Genomic DNA, 27,241 nt, shown 5'->3' with positions numbered 1-27,241 from the left:
TCTCATCAGACACGTAGGTGGGGTCAAAGGGCAGGATTCCTAGGCTGTGTGTGTGTGTCTCTCAAAGGCCAGGATTCCGTAGACCAGATCCAATGTTAACCCATCACCCCACAGACATTACGCTACCACCACAGAATGACACGTACGTGTGTGTGTGTGAAGATGACAACAATGTGTTTGCATAGAAATCAAACTAAATCCATGACCATCTAAGGGTTGAGTTACAGTAGTGATGATGAAATCCCCACTGGATCTCACCCAGTGAGAATGACTCATACTGCACAGCACAGACAGCTACATAGTGACAGCAGCAGCAGCAGCACACACACACACACACGGATGCAAGTCTGCAAGCACGCACAGATACATGCAAACAAAGACACACACAAGCACACTAAACCTGTGAGTATTATGATGAAGCTTCAGTAGGTACTCAGAGCCTTACCATGTCTGGAAGCAGCAGTGTACTGTGTGTCTGCTCAATAAGAGGTCCTGATAATTACAGTAATAAACGGCAGAAAAGCCACGCTTTACTGTTGGCCAATGAGAGCAGCACAAATGTAACATTTGCATTATTCATTCCTTTACACTTGTGTGTATATGAGGTAGTTGTTGTGAAATGGTTAGGTTACTTGTTAGATATTACTGCACGGTCGGAACTAGAAGCACAAGCATTTCGCTACACTCGCATTAACATCTGCTAACCATGTGTATCTGACCAATAAAATGTGTTTTGCATCGTAATAATGGACTGTATTGCATCGTAATAATGGACTGTATTGCACTGTATTTACTAATATAAAGTGTGTGTGTGTGTGTGTGTGTGTGTGTCTCCACGCGTGTGCTCACAGATACCAATGGCAGCTGACAGGTGGCATTTAATGCTTTTCCTCCACATCAAGAGTCAGTTCACCAGTCAAACTGTCACCCCTGGCAACCGCCCTGCTCACGACCTGTACCCATAACGCATCCCTCTAGGTGTCGTTCCGGCCTCTCTGTGCTGCCTCAACTGTCTGGTTGGGTTTGGATCGGTCCGTCTCTGACTTGACATTGTGTAATTGGATTGGACATACTGTAGTTTGTGTTGACACCCTGAGGAAGAGTCACACAAAAGCATGGCTACAGTATGTGTCCATAAACTCACGCCCTCCTCACACACACGTGTGCTCACACGCAAACACATACAACAGCTCAGCTACAGACTCCTCTAATTAATTCTAATTAACAAACACATCTACACATACGTTGACTCACTCAATAGTCAGGCACACTGTCCTGTTAGCTAATAGTCATCTTTTCCAATTCATCTACTTATGTAAAAACATCAATAACTCTAATCACAAAAGCTCTATTGAAGCCACCTCGCAGCCATCTTGGCACTCCTCCACCTCCATCTTGGCACTCCTCCACCTCCATCTTGGCACTCCTCCACCTCCATCTCCTCCAATCCCCACATTCTCAAAAATAGAAATATTGTTTCATTCTCCAATTTTGGGGATTGGGAGTTTTGGGCAAGAAGAATGTCTTTGTTCTCCATACGCTCTGTCCCTCAATACCCCATGGCAGGGAAGATAAATTCCGGGTAGAAACTATGACCGTTATGACCTGTGACCTGTGGTGGGAGAGAGTGAGAGATGGGGGAGCCACAATATACACCCAGAAGGTCCACGTCGTGACAACTCCAATGAAGTTGGAGAAACATCTCAAGGATGATCAATGGAAACAGGATGTACCTGAGCTCAATTTCGAATCTCATAGCAAAGGGTCTGAAACCTTATTTACAGAAGTTATCTTTTCTATTTTTAATACAGTTCGTACAATTTCTAAAAACCTGTTTTCGCCTTGTCATGGGGTATTGTGTGTAGATTGCTGAAAACCCCCCACATTTAATACATTGTAGAATAAGGCTGTAACGTCACAAAGTGTGGAAAAACAAGGGCTCTGAATACTTTCCGAATGCACTGTATATCCTTGTTTGTGTCTATTGAATGATAGTTGATATGGGATGTGATTCTGACTCTGTTATGAAACTTTGTGTGAGGTGCCAGCTCCAGTTAAAACTGGCAGAGACAGTTTTCATATGAGGGCCCCTCAGGAGTCTGAAGGGTTATTTTGAGAAAACCCCAAAGCCTAGCACATACAGCCTTACACACAAAACACTGTGGAGAGGCGACGTTATGTAAGGGGTTATGATAATCATTATTATGTCTGTTGACATGCATCAGAGGTCAAATAGGGGGTACTTATATTTTTACAAGTGCACTCCCTGAGAGAGTGGGGTCACGGCCAGTGATCAGATATTATTGACAGCGATCCTGGTGCCTTGCTCAAGCTCAGATCTGCACATTTTTCAGCTAGTCAGCTCGGGGATTCGAACTAGAAAGCTTTCGGTTAGTGGCCCAACGCTCTCTGGGTGACCTGCTGCCCTAGCGCCCTGTGTTGGCTGGCAGACCTGGTCACACACACACACACCACACAGTATACTTTCCGTGTAAAAATAAGTGCTCTCTCTAGGTTTGGATATGTCAGAGTAATTGTATCATCATTAGTGTGGCTCTACGTATCCAGACAATAAGAAAACAGCTGCATTAGGTTGGTTGATTCCCAATGGGCTCTGGTCAACAGAAGTACACTATAGAGGAAACAGGGTGCCATTTGGCACACATCCAGTCAGTCACCTACTACATTACTACCAGCTTAATACAGTAAGGCTGAATCCTGCAGGTCACTCCCCCCTTTCCATCTGTCAACCTTCATCCCTCCATCTCACCTCTCTGCCATCTGTTACTGATTGCATGCAATTTCTCTCAGTATGATTACTGTAGGGCTCAATAGCTCTCCTCCTTCCCCCTCTCTTCTCCTCTCCTCCCTATCCTTCTGTTAAAGGCCCAGTGCAGTCAAAAATGTGATGTCTCACAATGAGGTTGGAATAACACTGGGAAATTGTGAAAATTATGAAAATTCCCTTTTAGTGTAAGAGCTGTTTGAAAAGTCGCCTGAAATTTCAGCCTGTTTTGGTGGTATGGAGTTTTGGCCCTCCATGCAGATATCACCACGCGGTAATTTAGTATTTCTGTCTTTGTACATGCGTGACTCTTTCCCTGAATGTGTGTGTTCTGAACTATAATCAAGTGATCTAATTTGGTTTGGAACTGTTCTGTGGCCTGCGACCTCAACAACAGTTTATGGAAGGATTCTGTTGGAGCAGAGGGATTCTAGAATCTCTGTGGTCACTCCACTGTCTGTGTACCAACTGTTCCACTGCTTCTGGAGTCTGTGGTCACTCCACTGTCTGTGTTCCAACTGTTCCACTGCTTCTGGAGTCTGTGGTCACTCCACTGTCTGTGTTCCAACTGTTCCACTGCTTCTGGAGTCTGTGGTCACTCCACTGTCTGTGTTCCAACTGTTCCACTGCTTCTGGAGTCTGTGGTCACTCCACTGTCTGTGTTCCAACTGTTCCACTGCTTCTGGAGTCTGTGGTCACTCCACTGTCTGTGTTCCAACTGTTCCACTGCTTCTGGAGTCTGTGGTCACTCCACTGTCTGTGTTCCAACTGTTCCACTGCTTCTGGAGTCTGTGGTCACTCCACTGTCTGTGTTCCAACTGTTCCACTGCTTCTGGAGTCTGTGGTCACTCCACTGTCTGTGTTCCAACTGTTCCACTGCTTCTGGAGTCTGTGGTCACTCCACTGTCTGTGTTCCAACTGTTCCACTGCTTCTGGAGTCTGTGGTCATTCCCCTGTGAGCGCTCCAACTCAGCCATCATCTCATCCAGACCGCCCAGCTCACTCTCTGTGCACATCCCAAATGGTACCCTGTTCCCTACATAGTACACTATTTTTTGACGAGAGCCCTATGGGCCCTTGATAAAAGTAGTGCACTATATAGGGAATAGGGTATGATTTGGGACTGAAACAGCTTTCTCTGGCCATGGAGACTGGCTGACCACAGAAATGCTTCCATTCTCCCTTTATTCCATCCTATTAGTAGAACTGACCCAAAACTGAGATCAACGTTGGATCCTGTTGATTCCACATTTAGTAGCCTCACGGCAACAGAAATGATTGGCCAGAGCGCTGAAGGGGTAACACTGTCTGCATCCTAAATGGCGCCCTATTCCCTATACAGTGCACTACGTTTGACCAGGGCCCATAGTGCTCCGGTAGAAAGTAGTGGACTATATAAGGAATAGGGTGCCATGTGGAACACAGCCTCTGTTCCATGGTGTTTAAAACAAGCCAAACCAGCCGGGAGGTGGAGGAAACTGTGGCTCCTATATAAAACACACATCAGATTCATCATATCCTGTGATACTAGCAAAAACCGAGCAGGGCCACAGACAACAAACCATGTCAATACAACCAGGAGAAATTGTAGTGTACAAAAACATACAAAAGATTTCACTGGTCGTGCAAGAGAACACCAAGAGAATACCCACACATTCTTCAGTGTGTTTTCAATGTAGAAACCAACACATCATTCAAGCAGCAAAAGTGAGACAGAACTTAATCTTAAAGTAGCAATGTAGAGACAAACCTCAAAATAAGTTTGGAAAATATTTGTCTCTTAATTGTTATACCTCAGGTAATAGGTATACCAAAATATAATTTAAATTCTTCCGAGGGAGCTTGCCATGTGTCCCTTATTGGATTCTCCAGAAGATTAAGTTGATAACTGCCCCTCTATAGTATAATCAGGAAAACCTGTAAAATATTTCTGTTTTCACAAGCACAACACAATTTCGCAGTGATTTTATAAAGTGTTTTTAATAAAGGAGTGCAATAACAAATCGGAGTATGAACACACACACACGTGCGGGGACACACATACACTTCCCACGGGAATAAAGGAATGACTTCACACCGGCCTTTGATTCCCTCTAGATGACCACGGTTGGTGTTGCTGTAATGAGAACATTAAGAAAGAAACACTAAGAGAGACAATTAGGTAATTAGCAGCTAACTAAGGTCCTTTGAGGAAAACCCTGTTTGCGTCCCAAATAGATCCCTATCCACTATATGGTGCACTACTTTTGAACAGGGCTCATAGGAAATAGGGTCCCATTTGGGACTCAAACTAACTGCCTTTTATACAGCTCCCTGTAGGAATCAGTCAAACAAACATCAGTTAAAGATAATTAAAACAAACACTGTTGATGATGATGTTTTACATTTATACCCCAGAACACTTTCCCTGAATCTCCAAAGTGCTTCATATTGCATGCTGGGAAGTCTCCCTCAGGAGGTGTGTTAATAGAGAGTGACACATTCTGAATGACGCAGAGCAGAAAAAACACAATATTGAAGAAGAACACAGTGCACTACTTTTGGCCAGAGCCCTGCCATTTGGAACACAATCACTGTAAAACACTTTCTCCATCTACCAGGTTGTTGTGCTGACATAATGGACAGTTTCCTGATCCACTGTGTGCTGGTAGCCTGTCTGCCTCACCGCTCACAGAATGGAATTCGTAACGCAATGATCGCAACAAGCTCCTGGGTTTGTAAAAAAAAAAAAGAACATTATCTTTATTTAAGACTTTCTGACCCCCTGTAAAGTCCTCAGTTAGGATGTATACCCTCTCTGTTTAGGGCAGGCTATGACAGACTCATTTCACCCTGGAAAAGCTCCCCGACCAGGGGAATGGGGAAGACCTGTCTGGAAATCAAATTCTATTGGTCACATACACATATTTAGCAGATATTATTGCAGGTGTAGCGAAATGCTTGTGTTCCTACTGTAGCGCCAACAGTACAGTAATATCTAAGAATTTACACAAATCTAAAAGAATGGAATTAAGAAATATATAAATATTAGACTGAGCAATGTCGGAGTGGCATTGACTTAAATACAGTAGAATAGAAAACAGTATATACATATGAGATGAGTAAAGCAGTATATAAACATTATTAAAGTGACTAGTGTTCCATTATTAAAGTGGCCAGTGATTCCAAGTCTATTTATAAAGGCAGCAGCCTCTAAGGTGCAGGGTTGCATAACCGGGTGGAAGCTGGGTAGTGATGGCTATTTAACTGTCTGATGGCCTTGAGATAGAAGCTGTTTTTCAGTCTCGGTCCCAGCTTTGATGCACCTGTACTGACCTCGCTCAGGTGGTTGATGGCCTTGATGATCTTTTTGGCCTTCCTGCGACATCGGGTGCTGTAGGTGTCCTGGAGGGCAGGTAGTTTGCCCCCGGTGATACATTGGGCAGACACCACCACCCACTGGAGAGCCCTGCGGTTGCGGGCGGTACAGTTGCCGTACCAGGTACCCGACAGCATGCTCTCAATTGTGCATCTGTAAAAGTTTGTGAGGGTTTTAGGGGCCAAGCCAAATTTATTCAGCCTCCTGTTGCGCCTTCTTCACCACACTGTCTGTGTGGGTGGATCATTTCAGTGTACGGCGAGGAACTTGAAGCTTTCCACCTTCTCCACTGCGGTCCCATCAATGTGGATAGGGGCTGTTTCCTGAAGTCCACAATCAGCTCCTTGGTTTTGTTGACGTTGAGTGAGAGGTTATTTTCCTGGCACCACTCTCCCAGGACCCTCACCTCCTCCCTGTAGGCTGTCTCGTCATTGTTGGTGATCAAGCCTACTACTGTTGTGTTGTCTGCAGACTTAATGATTGAGTTGGAGGTGTGCGTTGGAGGTGTGCGTGGTAACCATGCAGTCATGGGTGAACAGGGAGTACAGGAGGGAGCTGAGCACACACCCTTGTGGGGCCCCTGTGTTGAGGATCAGTGAAGTGGAGGTGTTGTTTCCTACCTTCATCACCTGGGGTTGGCCCGTCAGGAAGTCCAGGACCCAGTTGCACAGGGCGGGGTCAGACCCGGGGCCCCAAGCTTAATGATGAGCTTGGAGGGTACTATGGTATTGAATGGTGAGCTATAGTCAATGAACAGCATTCTTACATAGGTATTCCTCTTGTCCAGATTGGATAGAGCAGTGTGCAGTTTGCAGTGCGATGGCATCGTCTATGGATCTATTGGGGCGGTAAGCAAATTGAAGTGGGTCTAGGGTGTCAGGTAAGGTAGAGGTGATATGATCCTTGACTAGTCTCTCAAAGCATTTCATGATGACAGAAGTAAGTGCTACGGGGCGATAGTCATTTAGTTCAGTTACCTTTGCTTTCTTGGGTACAGGAACAATAGTTGACATATTGATGCAAGTGGGGACAGCAGACTGGGATGAGGAGAGATTGAATATGTCCATAAACACTCCAGCCAGCTGGTCTGCGCATGGTCTGAGGACGCGGCTAGGGATGCCGTCTGGGCTGGCAGCCTTGCGAGGGTTAACACTCTTAAAATGTCTTACTCACATCGGCCACTGAGAAGCAGAGCCCACAGTCCTTGTAGCAGGCCGCGTCGGTGGCACTGTGTTATCCTCTAAGTGGGCGAAGAAGGTGCTTGTCCAGAAGCAAAACGTCGGTATCCGCGACGTGACTGGTTTTCCCTTCGTAGTCCGTGATTGTCTGTAGACCCTGCCACATACGTCTCATGTCTGAGCCGTTGAATTGCGACTCCACTTTGTCTCTATACTGACCTTTTTCCTGTTGGATTGCCTTATGGAGGGAATAACTACACTGTTTCTATTCGGCCATATTCCCAGTCACTTTGACATGGTTAATGCGATGGTTCACGCTTTCAGTTTTGCGCGAATGCTGCCATCTGTCCACGGTTTCTGGTTTGGGTAGGTTTTAATAGTCAGTGGGTTGTGAACTCTAAACCAGACATTACTGTTAATAGACATCATGGAGGCTGTACAAGCTTCTAGAATATTCCCAGCAAATTAGTAGTAGTTTGACAACGGACTATCCCATCATCTCCCCGTCCCTCTGTCTCTATTCCTCTCTCGCCCTATTATCTCTGTCCCTGTCCCTCTTCCGCCCTATTATCTCTGTCCCTGTCCCTCTCTCTCGCCCTATTATCTCTGTCCCTGTCCCTCTTCCTCTCTTGCCCTATTATCTCTGTCCCTGTCCCTGTCTCTCTTGCCCTATTATCTCTGTCCCTGTATTCCTCTCTCGCCCTATTATCTCTGTCCCTGTCCCGCTGTCTCTCTTTGTCAACATCTTTTCAACACTCACTTGCCTATCCTCATTCCATTGGATTTCATTTGAGGGTATTTTCATACACATCTGTTTTATCATTTAGAAATTAAATTACTTTATGTATCTAGTCCCCTCAGTTGAAGATATCATACATATATATTTGGACAAATTCACTTATTACTCAATACATGTTCACTAATAGACCTAGCATCAAAGCCATCAAATCCTAAACGTACCTAGTGGTTTCCCACAATATCTAATAGATTAGTTGTAATAGAATAGCCAGACCGAAAGAGAACAAAGAGGTTACCAGAGAGGTCTGCTCTTTCCTGTGCTCTCCCATGAGCATGGTTGGGGAGTAACAGATTACAAAAAAAAGTACCAGAAAAAAGTATTGTAAATCAGATTACAGATACTTCTTAACAACTAGATGATTACTTCTAGGATTACTTTAAATGAAGAAAGGATTCAGCTATTTCAGCCACACCTGTTGCCGACAGGTGTATAAAATCGAGCACACAGCCATGCAACCTCCGTAAACAAACAATAGAAGTAGAATGGCCTTACTGATGAGCTCAGCGACATTCAACGTGGCACCATCATAGGATGCCAACAAGTCAGTGTCAAATTTCTTCCCTGCTAGAGCTGCCCCGGTCAACTGTAAGTGCTGTTTTTGTGAAGTGGAAACGTCTAGGAGCAACAACGTCTCAGCCGCAAAGTGGTAGGCCACACAAGCTCACAGAACGTGACCGCCAAGTGCTGAAGTGCGTAAAAATCGCCTGTCCTCAGTTGCAACACTCACTGCCGAGTTCCAAACTGCCTCTTGAAGCAACGTCCTCACACAAGCCTAAGATGCGCACTGCCAAGCGTCAACTGGAGGGGTGTAAAGCTCACCGCCATTGGACTCCGGAGCAGTGGAAGCGCGTTCTCTGGACTCATGAATCCCGCTTCGCCATCTGGCAGTCCAACCGACGATTATGGGTTTGGCGGATGCCAGGAGAACGCTACCTGCCACAATGCATTGTGCCAACAGTAAAGTTCGGTAGAGGAGGAATAATGGTCTGGATTAATGGTTCAGGCTAGGCCCCTTAGTTCCAGTGAAGGGAAATCTTAATGCTACAGCAAACAATGCCATTCTAGACGATTCTGTGATTCAAACTTTGTGGCAACAGTTTGGGGAAGTCCCTTTCCTGTTTCATCATGATAATTTCCTCATGCACAAAGCGAGGTCCATAAAGAAATGGTTTGTCGAGATCGGTGTGGAACAACTTGACTGGGTTGCACAGAGCCCTGACCTCAACCCCATCAAAGACCTTTGGAATGAATTGGAACGCCGACTGCGAGCCAGGCCTAATCGCTCAAAATCAGTGCCCGACCTCACTAATGCTGTTGTGGCTGAATGGAAGCAAGTCCCTGCAGCAATGATCCAACATCTAGTGAACAGATTTCCCTGAAAAGTGGAGGGAAATATTAATTAATTAATTAATTAAAAATCATACAATGTGATTTTCTGGATTTTTGTTTTAGATTCCGTCTCTCACAGTTGAAGTGTACCTATGATAAAAATTACAGATATGAAAAAAGTTTTTAATTTTAATTTAGTATATATACACACACGTTAAAGAATAGGACTATATTAAAAACTTTATTTAAATAAAGTTATAATTTATTTAGTCCTATTCTTTAAGTTATATTTTTGGTTGAGATGGAGAAGGGAATCCAACATATCAATTAACAATTTGTAGACAAACTGGAATTGAAGCCAGACTAAGTCAGTGGCACAGCTGGAACTATCCAGGCAGAAGATAAAACTCCTTCAAATGTTGATATTTGGTTGCGTTGACAACCAAACACAATTCAATATCATTTTTGAAGTACAATAAATATCTTATTAACAAGGATTCATATCTCCAACTCAACCTAAAATAAAAGTTAAAGAATGGGATTAAACCAGTGGCTCAGATGGAACTATCCAAACACTAAATACATTTCAGTTAAATGTTGACATTTGGTTGCGTTGTCAACCAAACACAATATTACTTTTGTAATCCAGTAAATAGCCTGAAGTTAAGGCCATTTTACAAACTAATGTAACATTCAACCGTAATTGAATAAAACATACATGCCCACATTGAGGTTACTCGTAACTATATATAATACCTTACATAATCATATAAAGTGTGCATGTTCAAGATAGCATGCATAGGTCGTCACAGAACTGTGATAATCTGTACAGAATCTCGAACGGCATTGATCACTTGCACCATGTAGTTTTAATGTAATCTCAACTGTAATCCAGGTCATTTGGTTCTGCTATCAGATTAAGCACAGTTATAACACAATCTGTTGAATAAATAAACCAAAAATCTTACATTGTATTACCATTTTGAATTTTCCTGTGCTTTTAAAAATGGTGGACAGCACAGTTAGACATTTTGTGACAACTAAACCAAAAATGGGACATTTGGTAGCGCTTTTAGATGGTTGAACACATAGTGTTAACACTTTAGTAATTCAACTAACGTTTGTCTGTCTTTTTGCGTGGGTGAATATAGGTTGTAATCTCATTGATCAACGTCTCAGCCAAATATTGTCCATGTCAAATCAAATCAAATTGTATTTGTCACATACACATGGTTAGCAGATGTTAATGTGAGTGTAGCGAAATGCTTGTGCTTCTACTGCATTGTCAGAACTAATAACCAACAAGTAATCTAACCTAACAATTCCACAACTACTACCTTATACACACAAGTGTAAAGGGATAAAGAATATGTACATAAAGATATATGAATGAGTGATGGTACAGAACGGCATAGGCAAGATGCAGTACATGGTATAGAGTACAGTATATACATATGAGATGAGTAATGTAGGGTATGTAAACATAAAGTGGCATAGTTTAAAGTGGCTAGTGATACATGTATTACATAAAGATGGCAAGATGCAGTAGATGATATAGAGTACAGTATATACATATGAGATGAGTAATGTAGGGTATGTAAACATTATATTAAGTGGCATTGTTTAAAGTGGCTAGTGGTACATTTTTACATAATTTCCATCAATTCACATTATTAAAGTGGCTGGAGTTGAGTCAGTATGTTGGCAGCGGCCGCTAAATGTTAGTGGTGGCTGCTTAACAGTCTGATGGCCTTGAGATAGAAGCTGTTTTTCAGTCTCTCGGTCCCTGCTTTGATGCACCTGTACTGACTTCGCCTTCTGGATGATAGCGGAGTGAACAGGCAGTGGCTTGGGTGGTTGTTGTCCTTGATGATCTTTATGGCCTTCCTGTGACATCGGGTGGTGTAGGTGCACTGGTGCACTGTCCTGCAGGGCAGGTAGTTTGCCCCCGGTGATGCGTTGTGCAGACCTCACTACCCTCTGGAGAGCCTTACGGTTGTGGGCAGAGCAGTTTCTGTACCAGGCGGTGATACAGCCCGACATGATGCTCTCGATTGTGCATCTGTAGAGGTTTGTAAGTGCTTTTGGTTACAAGCCGTATTTCTTCAGCCTCCTGAGGTTGAAGATGGGCTGCTGCGCCTTCTTGGAGGTGGAGGTGATATGGTCCTTGACTAGTCTCTCAAAGCACTTCATGATGACGGAAGTGAGTGCTACGGGGCGGTAGTCGTTTAGCTCAGTTACCTTAGCTTTCTTGGGAACAGGAACAATGGTTGCCCTCTTGAAGCATGTGGGAACAGCAGACTGGGATAAGGATTGATTGAATATGTCCGTAAACACACCAGCCAGCTGGTCTGCGCATGCTCTGAGGACGCGGCTGGGAATGCCGTCTGGGCCTGCAGCCTTGCGAGGGTTAACACTTTTAAATGTTTTACTCACCTCGGCTGCAGTGAAGGAGAGCCCGCAGGTTTTGGTAGCGGGCCGTGTCAGTGGCACTGTATTGTCCTCAAAGCGAGCAAAAAAGTTATTAAGCCTGTCTGGGAGCAAGACATCCTGGTCTGCGACGGGGCTGTTTTTTTTTTTTTGTAATCCGTGATTGACTGTAGACCCTGCCACATACCTCTTGTGTCTGAGCTGTTGAATTGCGACTCTATTTTGTCTCTGTACTGGGACGGACTTAGCTAGTTTGATTGCCTTGCGGAGAGAATAGCTACACTGTTTGTATTCGGTCATGTTTCCGGTCACCTTGCCCTGGTTAAAAGCAGTGGTTCGCGCTTTCAGTTTCACGCGAATGCTGCCGTCAATCCACGGTTTCTGGTTTGGGAATGTTTTAATCGTTGCTGTGGGTACGACATCGTCAATGCACTTTCTAATGAACTCGCTCACCGAATCAGCATATTCGTCAATGTTGTTGTTGGACGCAATGCGGAACATATTCCAATCCGCGTAATCGAAGCAGTCTTGAAGCGTGGAATCAGATTGGTCGGACCAGCGTCGAACAGACCTGAGCGCGGGAGCTTGTTGTTTTAGTTTCTGTTTGTAGGCTGGAAACAACAAAATGGAGTCGTGGTCAGCTTTTCCGAAAGGAGGGCGGGGGAGGACCTTATATGCGTCGCGGAAGTTAGTATAACAATGATCCAAGGTTTTACCAGCCCTGGTAGCACAATCGATATGCTGATAGAATTTAGGGAGTTTTGTTTTCAGATTGGCCTTGTTAAAATCCCCAGCTACGATGAATGCAGCCTCAGGGTGTGTGGTTTCCAGTTTACAAAGAGTCAGATAAAGTTCGTTCAGGGCCATCGATGTGTCTGCTTGGGGGGGAATATATACGGCTGTGATTATAATCGAAGAGAATTCCCTTGGTAGATAATGCGGTCGACATTTGATTGTGAGAAGTTCTAGATCAGGTGAACAGAATGACTTGAGTTCCTGTATGTTGTTATGATCACACCACGTCTCGTTAATCATAAGGCATACCCCCCCGCCCCTCTTCTTACCAGAAAGATGTATGTTTCTGTCGGCGCAATGCGTGAAGAAACCAGCTGGCTGCACCGACTCCGTTAGCGTCTCTTGAGTTAGCCATGTTTCCGTGAAGCAGAGAACGTTACAATCTCTAATGTCTCTCTGGAATGTTACCCTTGCTCGGATTTCATCAACCTTATTGTCAAGAGACTGGACATTGGCGAGTAGTATGCTAGGGAGTGGAGCGCGATGTGCCCGTCTCCGAAGCCTGACCAGGAGACCGCTACGTTTTCCCCTTTTACGGCGTCGCATAGGGTCGCCGGCTGGGATCAGATCCATTGTATTGGGTGGAAGGCAAAACACTGGATCCGTTTCGGGAAAGTCATATTCCTGGTTGGAACGATGGTGAGTTGACGTTGCCCTTATATTCAGTAGTTCCTCCCGACTGTATGTAATGAAACCTAAGACTACCTGGGGTACCAATGTAAGGAATAACACATAAAAAAACAAAATACTGCATATTTTCCAAGGAACGCGAAGCGAGGCGGCCATCTTGGTCGGCGCCGGAAGTCAAAAGTCGTGTTGAAATTAAGTGGTGTGCCCAGTGGGTGGTCACTAGCTGGCACAGCCACAAAGTCATAAAACCAGATTTTAAACCTAACCTAACCACACTGCTAACAATAATGCCTAACTGTTACCTTAAATTAAGACCAAAAAGTTAATTTTTGTTTTCATACATTTTTACAATACAGACAATTTTGACTTTGCAGCTTTCCCATCTACTGGAAACCGCTCAGTTCTGGTTCCAGGACGAGACTCATGCCAATAAACGTCAACCTGCGAAAAATGCGCTCTGGCAACAGCTGCATAGTGCGGATCCCAGCCTATGGAATAAAAGTTTGAGGTAGTTCCTCCCTTCTAAACTCCACTGTGGTATAGTGCTCCATACTGTCAAAAACAAGTTTATTTTAAGGTGGGGCTTTTATTGCTCAATCCAATTTGTGCTGATTCCACAAAAATATTCTTAGGCCTTACGGACACATGCTAAAGCTCGTACACATTTGATAAGACTTAAAAAAGCTGCAAACTATCGACTTGTCAAAAAGTGTCACCAACAAAAACATTAGGTCTATAGCAAATGCAGCATATGGCATACATTTTTCACACGCAAATAGCACATTTCGGTAGTGCTGAAACTTAAAGGATTCTATTCCATGAGAACAGCATTTATTTTTCAACTGGAAGCAATAAGCCCAATCAGTTCTCCATGACAACAAAGTCATAAACAACAGAGTAGGCTAATAAGTCCATAGTTTTTGGGTTATGCTCCGGTAAAACAATTTGTCTCATCTATATTTCCAAGTCCTATACTTTTAGATCAAGGGGTAGGCCTATGAAATGAATTGGAATGACTGGAAATCTGACAGACTTTGGTTTTTAATGTAAAGACAGTCTAATCCTATTCTTCTTCTTATTATTATTAACTGTAGTACAAAGCAATGAAGCCTACATAACCAACACATAAAGTAAAATGCAACAAATTTATGGCCAGCTATGTCAACTCTAACATCGATTTATCTTAGATATAGATGTCATTCAATGTAAATGTTTGTATTTTTCTAATGCCTCTTAAGGGGAACATAGTCTAAAAGTAATCAGATTACTTAATGGAGTTTGGATAATCCAAAAGTTACTTTCCTAATTAAAATTTGACAGGTAACTAGAACCTAACAGATTGCACTTAGAAAGTAACCAACCCAACATTCTTCCTGAGGTACTCTCTCCCCAGGCCTGGAACTAGAAGAGTCCGTCCCTGAGGTACTCTCTCCCCAGGCCTGGAACTAGAAGAGTCCGTCCCTGAGGTACTCTCTCCCCGGGCCTGGAACTAGAAGAGTCCGTCCCTGAGGTACTCTCTCCCCGGGCCTGGAACTAGAAGAGTCAGTCCCTGAGGTACTCTCTCCCCAGGCCTGGAACTAGAAGAGTCAGTCCCTGAGGTACTCTCTCCCCAGGCCTGGAACTAGAAGAGTCAGTCCCTGAGGTACTCTCTCCCCAGGCCTGGAACTAGAAGAGTCAGTCCCTGAGGTACTCTCTCCCCAGGCCTGGAACTAGAAGAGTCAGTCCCTGAGGTACTCTCTCCCCAGGCCTGGAACTAGAAGAGTCAGTCCCTGAGGTACTCTCTCCCCAGGCCTGGAACTAGAAGAGTCAGTCCCTGAGGTACTCTCTCCCCAGGCCTGGAACTAGAAGAGTCCGTCCCTGAGGTACACTCTCCCCAGGCCTGGAACTAGAAGAGTCAGTCCCTGAGGTACACTCTCCCCAGGCCTGGAACTAGAAGAGTCAGACCCTGAGGTACACTCTGCTCTCATATACCTCATTAACATGTCCACAACATCCTGGGCAGAGTCAGCTATCTGTATATCCAGGATGAGCAAGTCTGTATTAAATACAAACATAAGATGCACTTTATTTTAATTGTTTTTACTTACAGAGAACATAAATATGCATTTATGCTCACAACCCAATTATTGTATCATGCCCTGCAGTAGCTCTTCTGTTTCCCTCATTATTCTTCTTGCAGCGTGTGTGATGATTGCTGTGGAAAAACTGTGGCTCGGGCAGTACTGGAGATATTGACTTTTTGGAAAGCATTGGTGTGGGCTTTGCCTGAATAGCTGTCTGATGCCTGAGCTGCCTTCGACCAACACTGGAGAGAGTTTCCCACGGTTGAAGAAACAAGCTTGAACATGCCTTCGAACCAACGCTAGAGAGAGAGTTTTCCCACGGTTGCAGAAACAAGCTCAGACATGCCTGAAATCAACATCTACCTACCACCTTTAGGGTAGCACACTTAAGTTATACATTGTGAAAAGCAATGTTTGGTGAGACATTATATGGCCAAGATTTCATTACACTCCTTTTATGTTCAGTTACAAGGTACATTATGGCACATGTGTTACATTGTTAAGGTGTGGAGAGAGAGAGAGAGAGAGAGAGAGAGAGAGAGAGAGAGAGAGAGAGAGAGAGAGAGAGAGAGAGAGAGAGAGAGAGAGAGAGAGAGAGAGAGAGAGAGAGAGAGAGAGAGAGAGAGAGAGAGAGAGAGATGGGGAGAGGGAGGGAGAGAGAGATGGGGAGAGGGAGAGAGAGAGAGAGAGATGGGGAGAGGGAGAGAGAGAGATGGGGAGAGGGAGAGAGAGAGAGAGAGAGAGAAAGATGGGGAGAGCGAGAAAGATGGGGAGAGCGAGAAAGATGGGGAGAGGGAGAGCGAGAAAGATGGGGAGAGGGAGAGCGAGAAAGATGGGGAGAGGGAGAAAGATGGGGAGGGAGAGAGAGAGAGAGAGATGGGGAGAGGGCGAGAGAGAGAGAGATGGGGAGAGGGAGAGAGATGGGGAGGGAGAGAGAGAGAGAGAGAGATGGGGAGAGGGCGAGATAGAGAGAGAGATGGGGAGAGGGAGAGAGAGAGAGAGAGAGAGAGATGGGGAGAGGGAGAGAGAGAGAGAGATGAGAGCGAGAGAGAGAGATGGGGGAGAGAGAGAGAGAGAGAGATGGGGAGACGGCGAGAGAGAGAGAGATGAGAGCGAGAGAGAGAGAGAGAGAGAGAGAGAGAGAGAGAGAGAGAGATGGGGGAGAGACAACCAGTTCTCTGACAGATAACTGTAATATTCCAGAGTCAACCTCTTATGGCAGAGTGCAACAAGTCAGTCAATATCCCCAGTAATAAAACATCTATTGTTTTTCCCCCTAGAAGAGAAGACTGTCAAGCTCTGACACTGGTGGGTGACATCATCAAACGCCATAATATGTCTTGCCATTCATGATGATCATCCATACTCTGGTCCGAAATGGCACCATATTCCCTAAATAGGGCACTACTTTTGACCGGAGTAATATGGGCCCTAGTCAGAAGTAGTGCACTATAATAGTGCACCACAGAAGTAGTGCACCATCTGGGACACACATACTCTCAGACGTCCAATATGACATGCCCAGCCATGGTCTTAGTCCACTAATCCCAAATATAACCGCCTAAACTTAAAGAATGTGCACTGGCTAGCTAAGGAATGACGACCACTGCGCTTTTCTGGGCTCAGATGACATGTACTGTACCAGTCATAACGAGTTGTGCATAAAATGGGCTGCGTGCGACCACTGGTTTGTGTTGCGCAATCAATATATTTTCCTTTCAATATTTCGATTCGTGGTGATCATAGCCTACATTTGATTGATTGATGTTATGTCACAAAGTGCTGTACAGAATCCCAGCCTAAAACCCCAAACAGCAAGCAATGCAGATGTAGAAGCACGGTGTGGAAGTAATGTTAAACCTTTTCAATAAATACATGTTTGAAAATGTATTGTTTGTTTCTTTGTATTTACACTGTTGTAAACTGGACACTCACCCATATTGTAGCCATATGGAGACTCGCTGGCTCCGTTCTCGAGGCTCGCAAGTATCTCCCCCTTTCCCACATCGCTGTCCCCGACCAGGAGAAACTTGAGCAGAAAATCGTAAGCCTTGGCGGGGCTGGTTCTGTGGTTCATCCTCACGGTGAAGAATGATTATGTTCCATCATGGAACACCGTGTACACGACTGTTCGATCACTTCTTCCGTTTCTCCTCCAACTCGAGATTTGAGCTGTGTGACGCACGAATCAAAGTAGCAAAGAAGAGAGTCAAATTGAATTTGGTGTTCTTCGACTGTTTATAGTACGATTCAAAAATAATATCTGGTAACTCCCAAAGTCTCCAAAATAGGAGCTTGAACGAAAGCTACAAGTGTCAAATTGGTCACCGAAAGTGACAACACAATGTAATAAAACAATTATAAAAATGAGCCTACATCTACAGTGTAATCCACTGTAACATCAAAGCTTGCCGCTCACGCCGAACCTCTTCCTGTGCTCAAATCTTCTTTCCATAAATCCTTCATTCACACTACCGTGCCTTTAAAGTACCAGACGTGTCATTTTTTTATAGTCCTGCTTTTGGAACGCCAGCCACGCTGTTCCGCAGCTCTCTCGGATGTCTGTCGTTTCCTCTCTCCAAGCAGGCACGTCTCCAGTAGCCGCAGAGGGTCAAGCCTTGCGCCGCTATGGTTGGCTCATCCAGCGGGTTGCTAGGGCAGCCTTGAATCCGTAGTAGTCGCTGCAAACGTCCGTCAAAAACCCGAAATACCCATTTGATACAAGAGAGGGGTGTGACTACCGCTGCTAGCCAAGCCTTGTTCGGTCTGAGCTGGAGTCAACGCTAGCCCTGATAAGAGATCAGCGTTAGGGATTTTAACCCTGTAGGAAGGGATAGGATGACCGATGACGGCTGCTTGAACTGATTCCGGGTCAGTATTTGTGGGCGCCCGCAGCAGCCACTGGTTTGGCAGTGGACAGCGTGGCTTGGTTTGTTGTGTTTTGGCTGGGCACGATTTCTGACGTAGCCTAGCGCAGAACAGCTCCACGGATTTACGGACATTCTTATATTCAGACAGCAATGGGGCAGTCAGTCTCGCTGTAAAACAGCAGCACATTTTGAGAAAAACAGTTACAATAATTTTGATTAGGAAATTATAATTACACATCGGGTTAAAATGTGATCAATAATAGTATTACCTAATTTAATGGATTAAGTTTTCCCTAAGAAAAAACTGTTAGAGACAATAGGCCACATACAATATACATAATTCATGAAAAATACAACTGAACTGTACCATTATAAATAAAGGGCTATATTTGATACATTGCTCAATAACAATAACAGATCAGGGATCTCTTGTCCTGTGAATAGTCTATTACCAAAGAGAAACAATGCTCATCAGTGTGTAGGGGGTGATTCGTGCCAGAATGAAGCTTTGTGAAGCTACTGATACTTCTCACCAAGTCACCTAAAGTCTTCCTAGCGCCATAAAATACCGCCACGAATTAACATGGACTGTCAATGGAGACAAGTTTTTCCTACGGCTTCAAACTGCAGTCGCGTTCATGTCACGTCCAGGTCACGTGACACATACACGTCACGTAGACGTGGCATTGACTGGTCACATGTCTGTTTGCTTGTAAGTTTATTATGAAAGATCTAACAATGAACGCCTTAAAAAAGTCAACATGTGTTACGAGTCAAGTGTTAGTTTAAGTGTCTGTTTAGTTTATTTTTTAAGATCTCACCATGAACACCTTACAAACATCTACATGTACATGATTTTGTAAAAAATATTTTTCATTGTCGGAGTAATCTAATCAATTTCATTTATCGATTTAGCTCAAATAGGCATATCACCTCAATACAAAAATTATTAGGCTAGTTGATATCGTAGCCAGCCACCATTACTGTATAGATATGCCTATTTCTCACTTCAATACAGACACAAGGGCTTCTTTGTTCGGGGTAGCCCTATTCAGAAATAAGAGGGAGCTTAGGTCTCTAGACGCGAATTCAAAATAACTCGGAACTCGAAAATCTCTGACTTCCGACTTCAGTGCATTCAAGACAATTGGGAACCCTGAAATAACCAGCTCAGACTGGGGAAAATGTTTGTTTTGAGTGGTCATCCAACTCGGAATTCCAATTCAGAAACTCTGGCATCTTTCTCTGACATGAAAACCACTGATGTCATGATTTTACCTCGTTTTTTCCCCCCAGGTTCCCAGTTTACCGGTTTAATAGACACAATAGACATGGGGCGGCAGGTAGCCTAGTGGTTAGAGTGTTGGGCCAGTAACCAAAAGGTTGCTTGATCGAATCCCTGAGCTGACAAGGTAAAAATGTGTCGTTCTGCTCCTGGACAAGGCAGTTAACCCACTGTTCCCTGGTAGGCTGTCATTGTAAATAATAATTTTTTCTTAACTGACTTGCCTAGTTAAATAAAGGTTAAAAAATCACTGTCACCATGCAATCCTTAGGCCTCCATTTCTGTGGTGGTGTCTTATGGTTAAAATCAGGTCTTGAATTCAGGGGGTATGTGTGGATATAGGATTAACCCTTGTTATAGATACAGGCAAAAAGCATATGCTACCGCTTGTTTGCTTAGGCTATTCATTTCAGTGCAGTTGCGTTCTTACGCATAACCATAGCCTAAACGGAACCGAAAACACACAAGCCTGTTTTGATCACAGATCAACATTTCAGCTGTTTGTCATTGATTTAGCCCACAATCGCCTACAGATTTGATACACATGAAGACCTATAATTTCATCTAGATTTGATAAAAAAATTGCCTGACTAGGATTCTCACTTTTCCCCACTTCATATGTGTTACCAATTAGGCTAAATCTATTCCTGTTAATAAGCTTTTGTTTTGCTATTAATTTGCATATGCGATTCAAATTATTTACCATCTTCTGCTTTTTATGAACAAACAGGTATCAGGGTAAAAAAATAAATAAAAATTCGATTCCCCCCCACACATTAATTTTACTTATGTTACAGATCACAAAGTAATCTAATTTCCACTCCATTCATATGCAAATACATTTGATTTATACACTGGCTTGTATGGCTGGTTTTCATTTAAACAAGCCATCCCTTATCTACACTGAAATAATATTATTTTAGTAGTCCTCTATTATGATTTTTTTTTTTTTAAATCATAGCTCATTAGTACAACCCTTATGGTTCAATATATATATATATATATCTATTTTATGTCCTATGATCCAACAATGAATAATGTTGAACTAACAAATACCATCGAGGGATACGTTACAATTTACAATAATTAACACCATATGAAACAGCTGTGAAAACCAATCTGGCAATATTTTAAATATATAAACGTAGATTTTTTTGTTGTTACATGTGTCAATTTACTTTTACATAATTTTTGTAGACTCACATGGCAATCATAGACTGAAATACTTAATTCTGGTGTGTGGGATAGGGAGGAGGTGGGTGCTGTGTGGATGAGAGGTTCTACCTGTCACTTGTTTTCAACAGGCAGTCAGTCTCAGAAGAGGGAGACTGCAAAGTCCAGGCGCTGCTGCTCTCTTTGTTCTGAGTGTTTGCAATGCTAAAGTTTTTCGCTAATCTGTGCATCTCATATTATGTGCCCAGTATGATAGTTTTCTTGCTCTTTCGTAGCAGATAATGACAACATGACAATAACAGTAGCTGATGTAATGAAAAGCTGGAGGGTGGTTGGTAATGGAGGACATCAGGTGGATCCATGTCTGGGTGTTAGGCAGAACCCCTAGGTCCTGGAGAACAGGAGCAGAGTAAAGGGAACATGGTAGGAAACAGCCATAACAAGCAAACACACAGGTTACAGGCATATCAGGTATGTAAAAGTACAGTTATTGTTTTATTTAATTAGACATGCAATCATGTTAATGGCAGACAGAAAAGAAAGGATTACATGTCTGAAATGTTTTATGTCAGTGGGGTTGATGAGGGAGGTAAGGGATGTCCCTGGAAAAGGTAAGAGAGATGAGATGTGAGAGAAACTCCAGGGTGGTGTCATGACCACTGGAGCCTGACTTACATGCCCAAAGTAAACTGCCTGTTACTCAGGCACAGAAGCCAGGATATACATATAATTGATATCATTGGATAGAAAACACTTTGATGTTTGTAGAAATGTTAAAATAATGTATCAGACTATAACAATTGATATAGCAGCAGAAAATCCAAAGAAAAATCAACCAGATTTATTTTTGTTGTTGTTGAGATCCCATGCTCTTTCAATGGAAAGCTATGGGTCCTATGTAATTCCAGCTCCCAGATTGCAATTACTATGGCTTCCACTAGATGTCAACAGTCTTTGATCAAGGTTTCAGGCTTGTTTCTTCCAAAACGAGGAAGAATTTTGGTACAAAGAGTCACAGTTGGAAATCAGTCCGCGTGACGAAGAGGACGTGCACTTGATAATTTTACTTTTCTATTGAACATACTTCTTTCTGTATGAAATATTATAGTTTATTTTCATTTTAGGGTATCTAAGGATTAAATAGAAACGTAGTTTGACTTGTTTTAACAAAGTTTAGCGGTAGCATTTTGGATTCCTTTGTCTGCATGTTGAACACTTGGATTACTGAAAATCGATGGCGCCAACTAAACAGACTTTTTGAGATGTAAAGAAGGATTTTATCTAAGAAAGCGACCATGCATGTTGTAGCTGGAACCCTTGCGATTGCAAACAAAGGAAGATTTTCAAAAAGTAAGGGATTATTTAATCACTATTTGCGATTTTATGAAGTCTGTGCTGGTTGAAAAATATGTTGATGTAGGGCGCCGTCCTCAAACAATGGTATGCTTTCGCTGTAAAGCCTATTGTAAATTGGACAATGCAGTTACATTAAGAAGAATTTAAGCTTTTAACCGATATAAGGTACTTGTATGTTCATAAATGTTTAATATTCCGATTATTTATTTGAATTGCGCGCCCTCCAATTTCACCGGATGTTGTCGACAGGTGTCCTGCTGACGGGACAACTAGGCCTAAGAAGTTGTTGGATGTTGAAGCACTTGGTCCCCTTGATTCTCCTCCGGTGGCTCTCCTTCTGTTTCTCCTGCGCCCTGTCCATGTTCATGTTCAGTCTCACCTTGATTGATAATAGAAATAAATGCAATTATATTTCATATTATTCCATATATATATATATATATATATATATATATATATATATATATATATATATATATATATATATATATATATATATATATATATAATATAGATCTATCTCTTGGAAGACCAGCAAATAAATTAACAGTGGACAATAATTTTTACCTGGTCAAAAACCTCCACATCCTTCTCAGCCCATACTTGAAGGTGGTCCTCGAAGGCGTATTGATCACATCAGGTTATAAGGACACAAGGCGAGACCCAACTGCAGACACAGGAAGCAGATGGTTGAGCTCCGATATTTATTAATCCAAGGGGTAGGCAAAAAGTAGGTGGTGGACAGGCGAGAGTTCATAAACCGGGTCCGAGTCCAAACAGTACCAGACGAAGGGCAGTCTCAAGGTCAGGCCAGGCAGGGGTTCAGTAAACAGATCCGAGTCCAAACAGTACAAGTTGGAAGGCAGGGTTGAAGACAGAACAGGCAGAGTGGTTAGGCAGGAGTGTTTGGAGTCAGGACTGGCAAGGGTCGAAACCAGGAGGACTAGAACCTAAAGAGACTGGGGGAAAAAATAGGAACAAGGGAAACCGCTGGTTGACTTGGCAAACAATGCAAACTGGCACAGAGAGACAGGAAATATAGGGATATATACACCGGGGATAATAAGCGACACCTGGAGGGGGTGTAGACAATCACAAGGACAGGTGATACAGATCAGGGTGTGACAGTACACCCCCCCCTCTAGGGATGCCATCTGTCTACAAACTAAAAGGATTCTTCCGCTGTCCCCATAGGATAACCCTTTTTAGTTCCAAGTAGAACCCCTTCTGTGTCTAGGTAGAACCCTTTTGGGCTCCATTCCACAGAGGGTTCTACATGGAACCAAAAAGACTTCTACCTGGAACCAAAAAGTGTTCTCCTTTGGTGACAGCCAAAGAACCCTGTTGGAACCCCTTGCTGAGTGTACTCAACAAGTTTAGCCTGTTAAGTTTACACCTTTTCATTCTGTACTCAAACATCTGCCTGTTATTCGAGGTAAGTATGTACAGTACTTTTCAGTGTAGTGGCAAATTAATTGAACAGGAGCAGAGGATGTGGTTGCTTGTGGAGGGAGAGCAGTGTGGGTGGTGGGTAGCTATGGCACATCACTTCTTGACTAAAAGAAAGATAGATTTAGAAATTAGTTTGACCTTGCCATAGTTCAACAGCTGAAAAGCCTTCATTAACATACTTCCAGAGATAGCAAGACATTCAGTAATCACTGAATGAAGTAGTCACTCATCCCCATTTACAATTTCATTCATCAATTAAATAAATTATATGAAAGTAAATTCAATGACATTATTATTGTAGACTATAGGCTACTCCTGTATCTACCTTGTACAATACTGTAATCATTAAATTAAGTAGCGTACCATCCACATTTTCAATAAGATAAATAATACAAGCACATAGTTACATTATTGTAGAATAGGCTACTCCTGTATCCACACTGTTAGGATACCGTTATGATTTCATTGGTCTTGTCAGGCATGATTTTAAGGTCTTCGATCGAAGTTGTATGTCGTACCTCGTTCCCTTCTTCAGTAAAAAGTATTTTTGCATCCTCCATTTAATTCAGTTAGTGTGAATGTGTAGGCCTACTGACAGTGGACAATGGCATGTAGGGGTAGTTGTCACGCTCGTCGTAATGATTAGACCAAGGCGCAGCGTGCGTAGAGTTCCACATATTCGTTATAAATCGAAACTCATAGAACAAAACAATAAAACGTGACGCTACTGGTGCACACAGGCAACTATCCGTAGACAAGATCCCACAAACAGAATGGGGAAAATGGCTACCTAAATATGATACCCAATCAGAGACAACGATAAACAGCTGCCTCTGATTGGGAACCATATCAGGCCACCATAAAAATACAATTCACCTAGATGACCCACCCTAGTCACTATCACGCCCCAACCAACATAGAGAATAAACAGCTTTCCATGGTCAGGGCGTGACAGTAGTATATTACAATGTAAAATATGTACAGTGCCTTGCAAAAGTATTCACTCTATTTTCCTATTTTGTTGCATTACAACCAGTAATTTAAATAGATTTTAATTTGGATTTAATGCAATTGACATACACAAAATAGTCCAGATTGGTGAAGTGAAATGCAAAAAATAACTTGTTTAAAAAAATTCTAAAAAACGGAAAAGTGGTGCGTGCATATGTATTCACCCCCTTTCCTATGAAGACCCTAAATAAGATCTGGTGCTAAGCTAAGTGTCACATGATCTCAGTATATATACACATGTTCTGAAAGGCCCCAGAGTCTTCAACACCACTAAGCAAGGGGCAACATAAAGACCATGGAGCTCTCCAAACACGTCAGGGACTGTGGAGAAGTACAGATCAAGGTTGGGTTATAAAAAAATATCTGAAACTTTGAACATCCCACAGAGCACCATTATATCCATTATTAAAAAAATGGAAATAATATGGCACCACAACAAACCTGCCAAGAGAGGGCCACCACCAAAACTCAGACCAGGTAAGGAGGGTATTAATCAGAGAGGCACCAAAGAGACCAAAGATAACCCTGAAGGAGCTGGAAAGCTCCACAGCGGAGATTGGAGTATCTGTCCAGAGGACCACTAAGCCATGCACTCTGGGCTTTATGGAAGTGGCCAGAAAAAAGACATTGCTTTTGGTGTTCGCCAAAAGGAATGTGGGAGACTCCCCAAACATATGGAAGAAGGTACTCTGGTCAGATAAGACTAAAATTGAGCATTTTGGCCATCAAGGAAAACGCTATGTCTGGCACAAACCCAACATCTCTCATCACCCTGAGAACACCATCCTCACAGTGAAGCATGGTGGTGACAGCATCATGCTGTGGGGATGTTTTTCCATCGGCAGGGACTAAGAAACTGGTCAGAATTGAAGGAATGATACATGACGCTAAATACAGGGAAATTCTTGCGGGAAACCGGTTTCAGTCTTCCAGAGATTTGAGACTGGGATGGAGGTTCACCTTCCAGCAAGACAATGACCCTAAGCATAATGCTAAAGCAACACTCGAGTGGTTTAAGAGAAAACATTTAAATGTCTTGGAATGGCCTAGTCAAAGTCCAGACCTCAATCCAATTGAGAATCTGTGGTATGACAAAGATTGCTGTATACCAGCAGGAACCCATCCAACTTGAAGGAGCTGGAGCAGTTTTTCCCTTGAAGAATGGGCAAAAATCCCAGTGGCTAGATGTGCCAAGCTTATAGAGACATATCCCAAGAGACTTGCAGCTGTAATTGTTGTAAAAGGTGGCTCTACAAAGTATTGACTTTAGGGGGTGAATAGTTATGCATGCTCAAGTTCAGTTTGTCTTATTTCTTGTTTGTTTCACAATAAAACATATTTTGCATCTTCAAAGTGTTAGGCATGTTGTCTAAATCAAATGATACAACCCCCGCAAAATTCTATTTTAATTCCAGGTTGTAAGTCAACAAAATAGGAAAAATGCCAAGGGGGTGAATACTTTCGCAAGGCCCTGTATATATCCAATAGCACCATGTGTGTATATTTTCATTTATAATTTAATTCATGCATGAAATAAATAATACTAGCACATCAAATTACGTTATTATTGTACACTAGGCTCCTCCCCTATTGACACAGTAAATAATATTGCCTATGTGCATTCAACAATACGTTATAAACATAAAGTGATTATTTTCAAATTAACCAAATTTGCCTTAACACAGTAGGCATAAATATTTTCTAACGATATTACAAACTTAAATATAGCCTACTTACTTCTCAATCGGATTAAGGACATCTTGGTAATTCTTTTCATCGTCTCTAAGGAAACTATCTGGGGCAGACACTCTCGAAAATCATGTCTGTTGCTTGTAGAAAAACAAAACAAATGTCCGCGCAGAGTTTTCAAATACCGTGCCTGTCTCTGACTCTATGAACGGTCACATCTATCCGGTTTCCTTGGGACGTCCCTACCCTGAACCCTAAACTATAACCCTTAACTAAAACTAACCTTAACCATTTTACATTTATACTTGATTGACGTATGGACATCCCAAGGATCCCGAATAGCACTCCTCTATTCGACTGAAAGCCATGGACAACTCTTATTGGTTGTCTGATGTAGCCTACTGGGAACAACTCAGTCTGTGATTGGTTAACAACATTTAGAATGTATACAGTGAGATAAAATAACATACCATGCCATGAGGTGTTGAGGGAAAGACAGACGACCTATAGATTGGACATAATCTTTTCTAGGCAGTTAGCGATAACAGGAAATACACAAGCTGTAGGCTACACTATTGCTCAAGGTGGCTACTTCGGAATATCAGCTTGAACATTTATGATTGAGATTAAATATATTAATATAAACTATGCATCTTATGACTTTCATTAACACGCAGGCGTCACATAGACGTTAGTAAGGCGCTGGTATGACGACATGTTAGTTACATGCAGGCGTCACGCAGACGTTGGTATCATGTCATTTCAGTCAGGCGTTCAATGGTAGACGACAGCCACGTGGTGGTATGGTTGCCTAGGCTTAATTCTGGCATATATCACCCCCCATACCAGTGAGTAAACATTGAATTGCGAGCAGTAGAGTATTATTTACAGTGCAGTGGTCATAAATACTTGTCCTGGACAGCTACCCTCCTGTAAGTTTTAGCTCCAACCCTAGCTGTAACTAACCTGATGCAGTTTATCAACCAGCTAATTATTAGAATCAGGTGGGCTAGATTAGGGCTGGAGCGAAAACCTACA

General features: G+C 42.9%; 1 protein-coding gene and 1 long non-coding RNA gene across 2 annotated transcripts in view; both read right to left on the bottom strand.

Annotated features, from left to right (window-relative positions):
• The window catches only part of LOC129828647 (ras-related protein Rab-40B-like), a 35,696-nt gene extending 17,502 nt beyond the window's left edge, over nt 1-18,194 (bottom strand). The window contains exon 1 of the mRNA XM_055889742.1: nt 17,303-18,194. Coding sequence (XP_055745717.1) covers nt 17,303-17,444 — 142 coding nt within the window. The 5' untranslated portion in view covers nt 17,445-18,194. The remainder of the gene's footprint in view (nt 1-17,302) is intronic.
• An 823-nt stretch (nt 18,195-19,017) lies between these two features.
• On the bottom strand, nt 19,018-25,804 carry LOC129828646 (uncharacterized). Its single transcript, XR_008755266.1, has 2 exons — nt 22,619-25,804; nt 19,018-22,430 (listed from the first exon to the last, which is right to left on the bottom strand). It is a non-coding gene; the product is annotated as an uncharacterized LOC129828646 (long non-coding RNA).
• Between the last annotated feature and the right edge of the window lie 1,437 nt (nt 25,805-27,241).

This window comes from Salvelinus fontinalis, chromosome 30, assembly GCF_029448725.1.
Source record: "Salvelinus fontinalis isolate EN_2023a chromosome 30, ASM2944872v1, whole genome shotgun sequence".
Lineage (NCBI taxonomy): Eukaryota > Metazoa > Chordata > Actinopteri > Salmoniformes > Salmonidae > Salvelinus > Salvelinus fontinalis.
The sequence above is the reverse complement of the archived record's forward strand: the minus strand, read 5'-3'. Positions and strand labels throughout refer to the sequence as shown.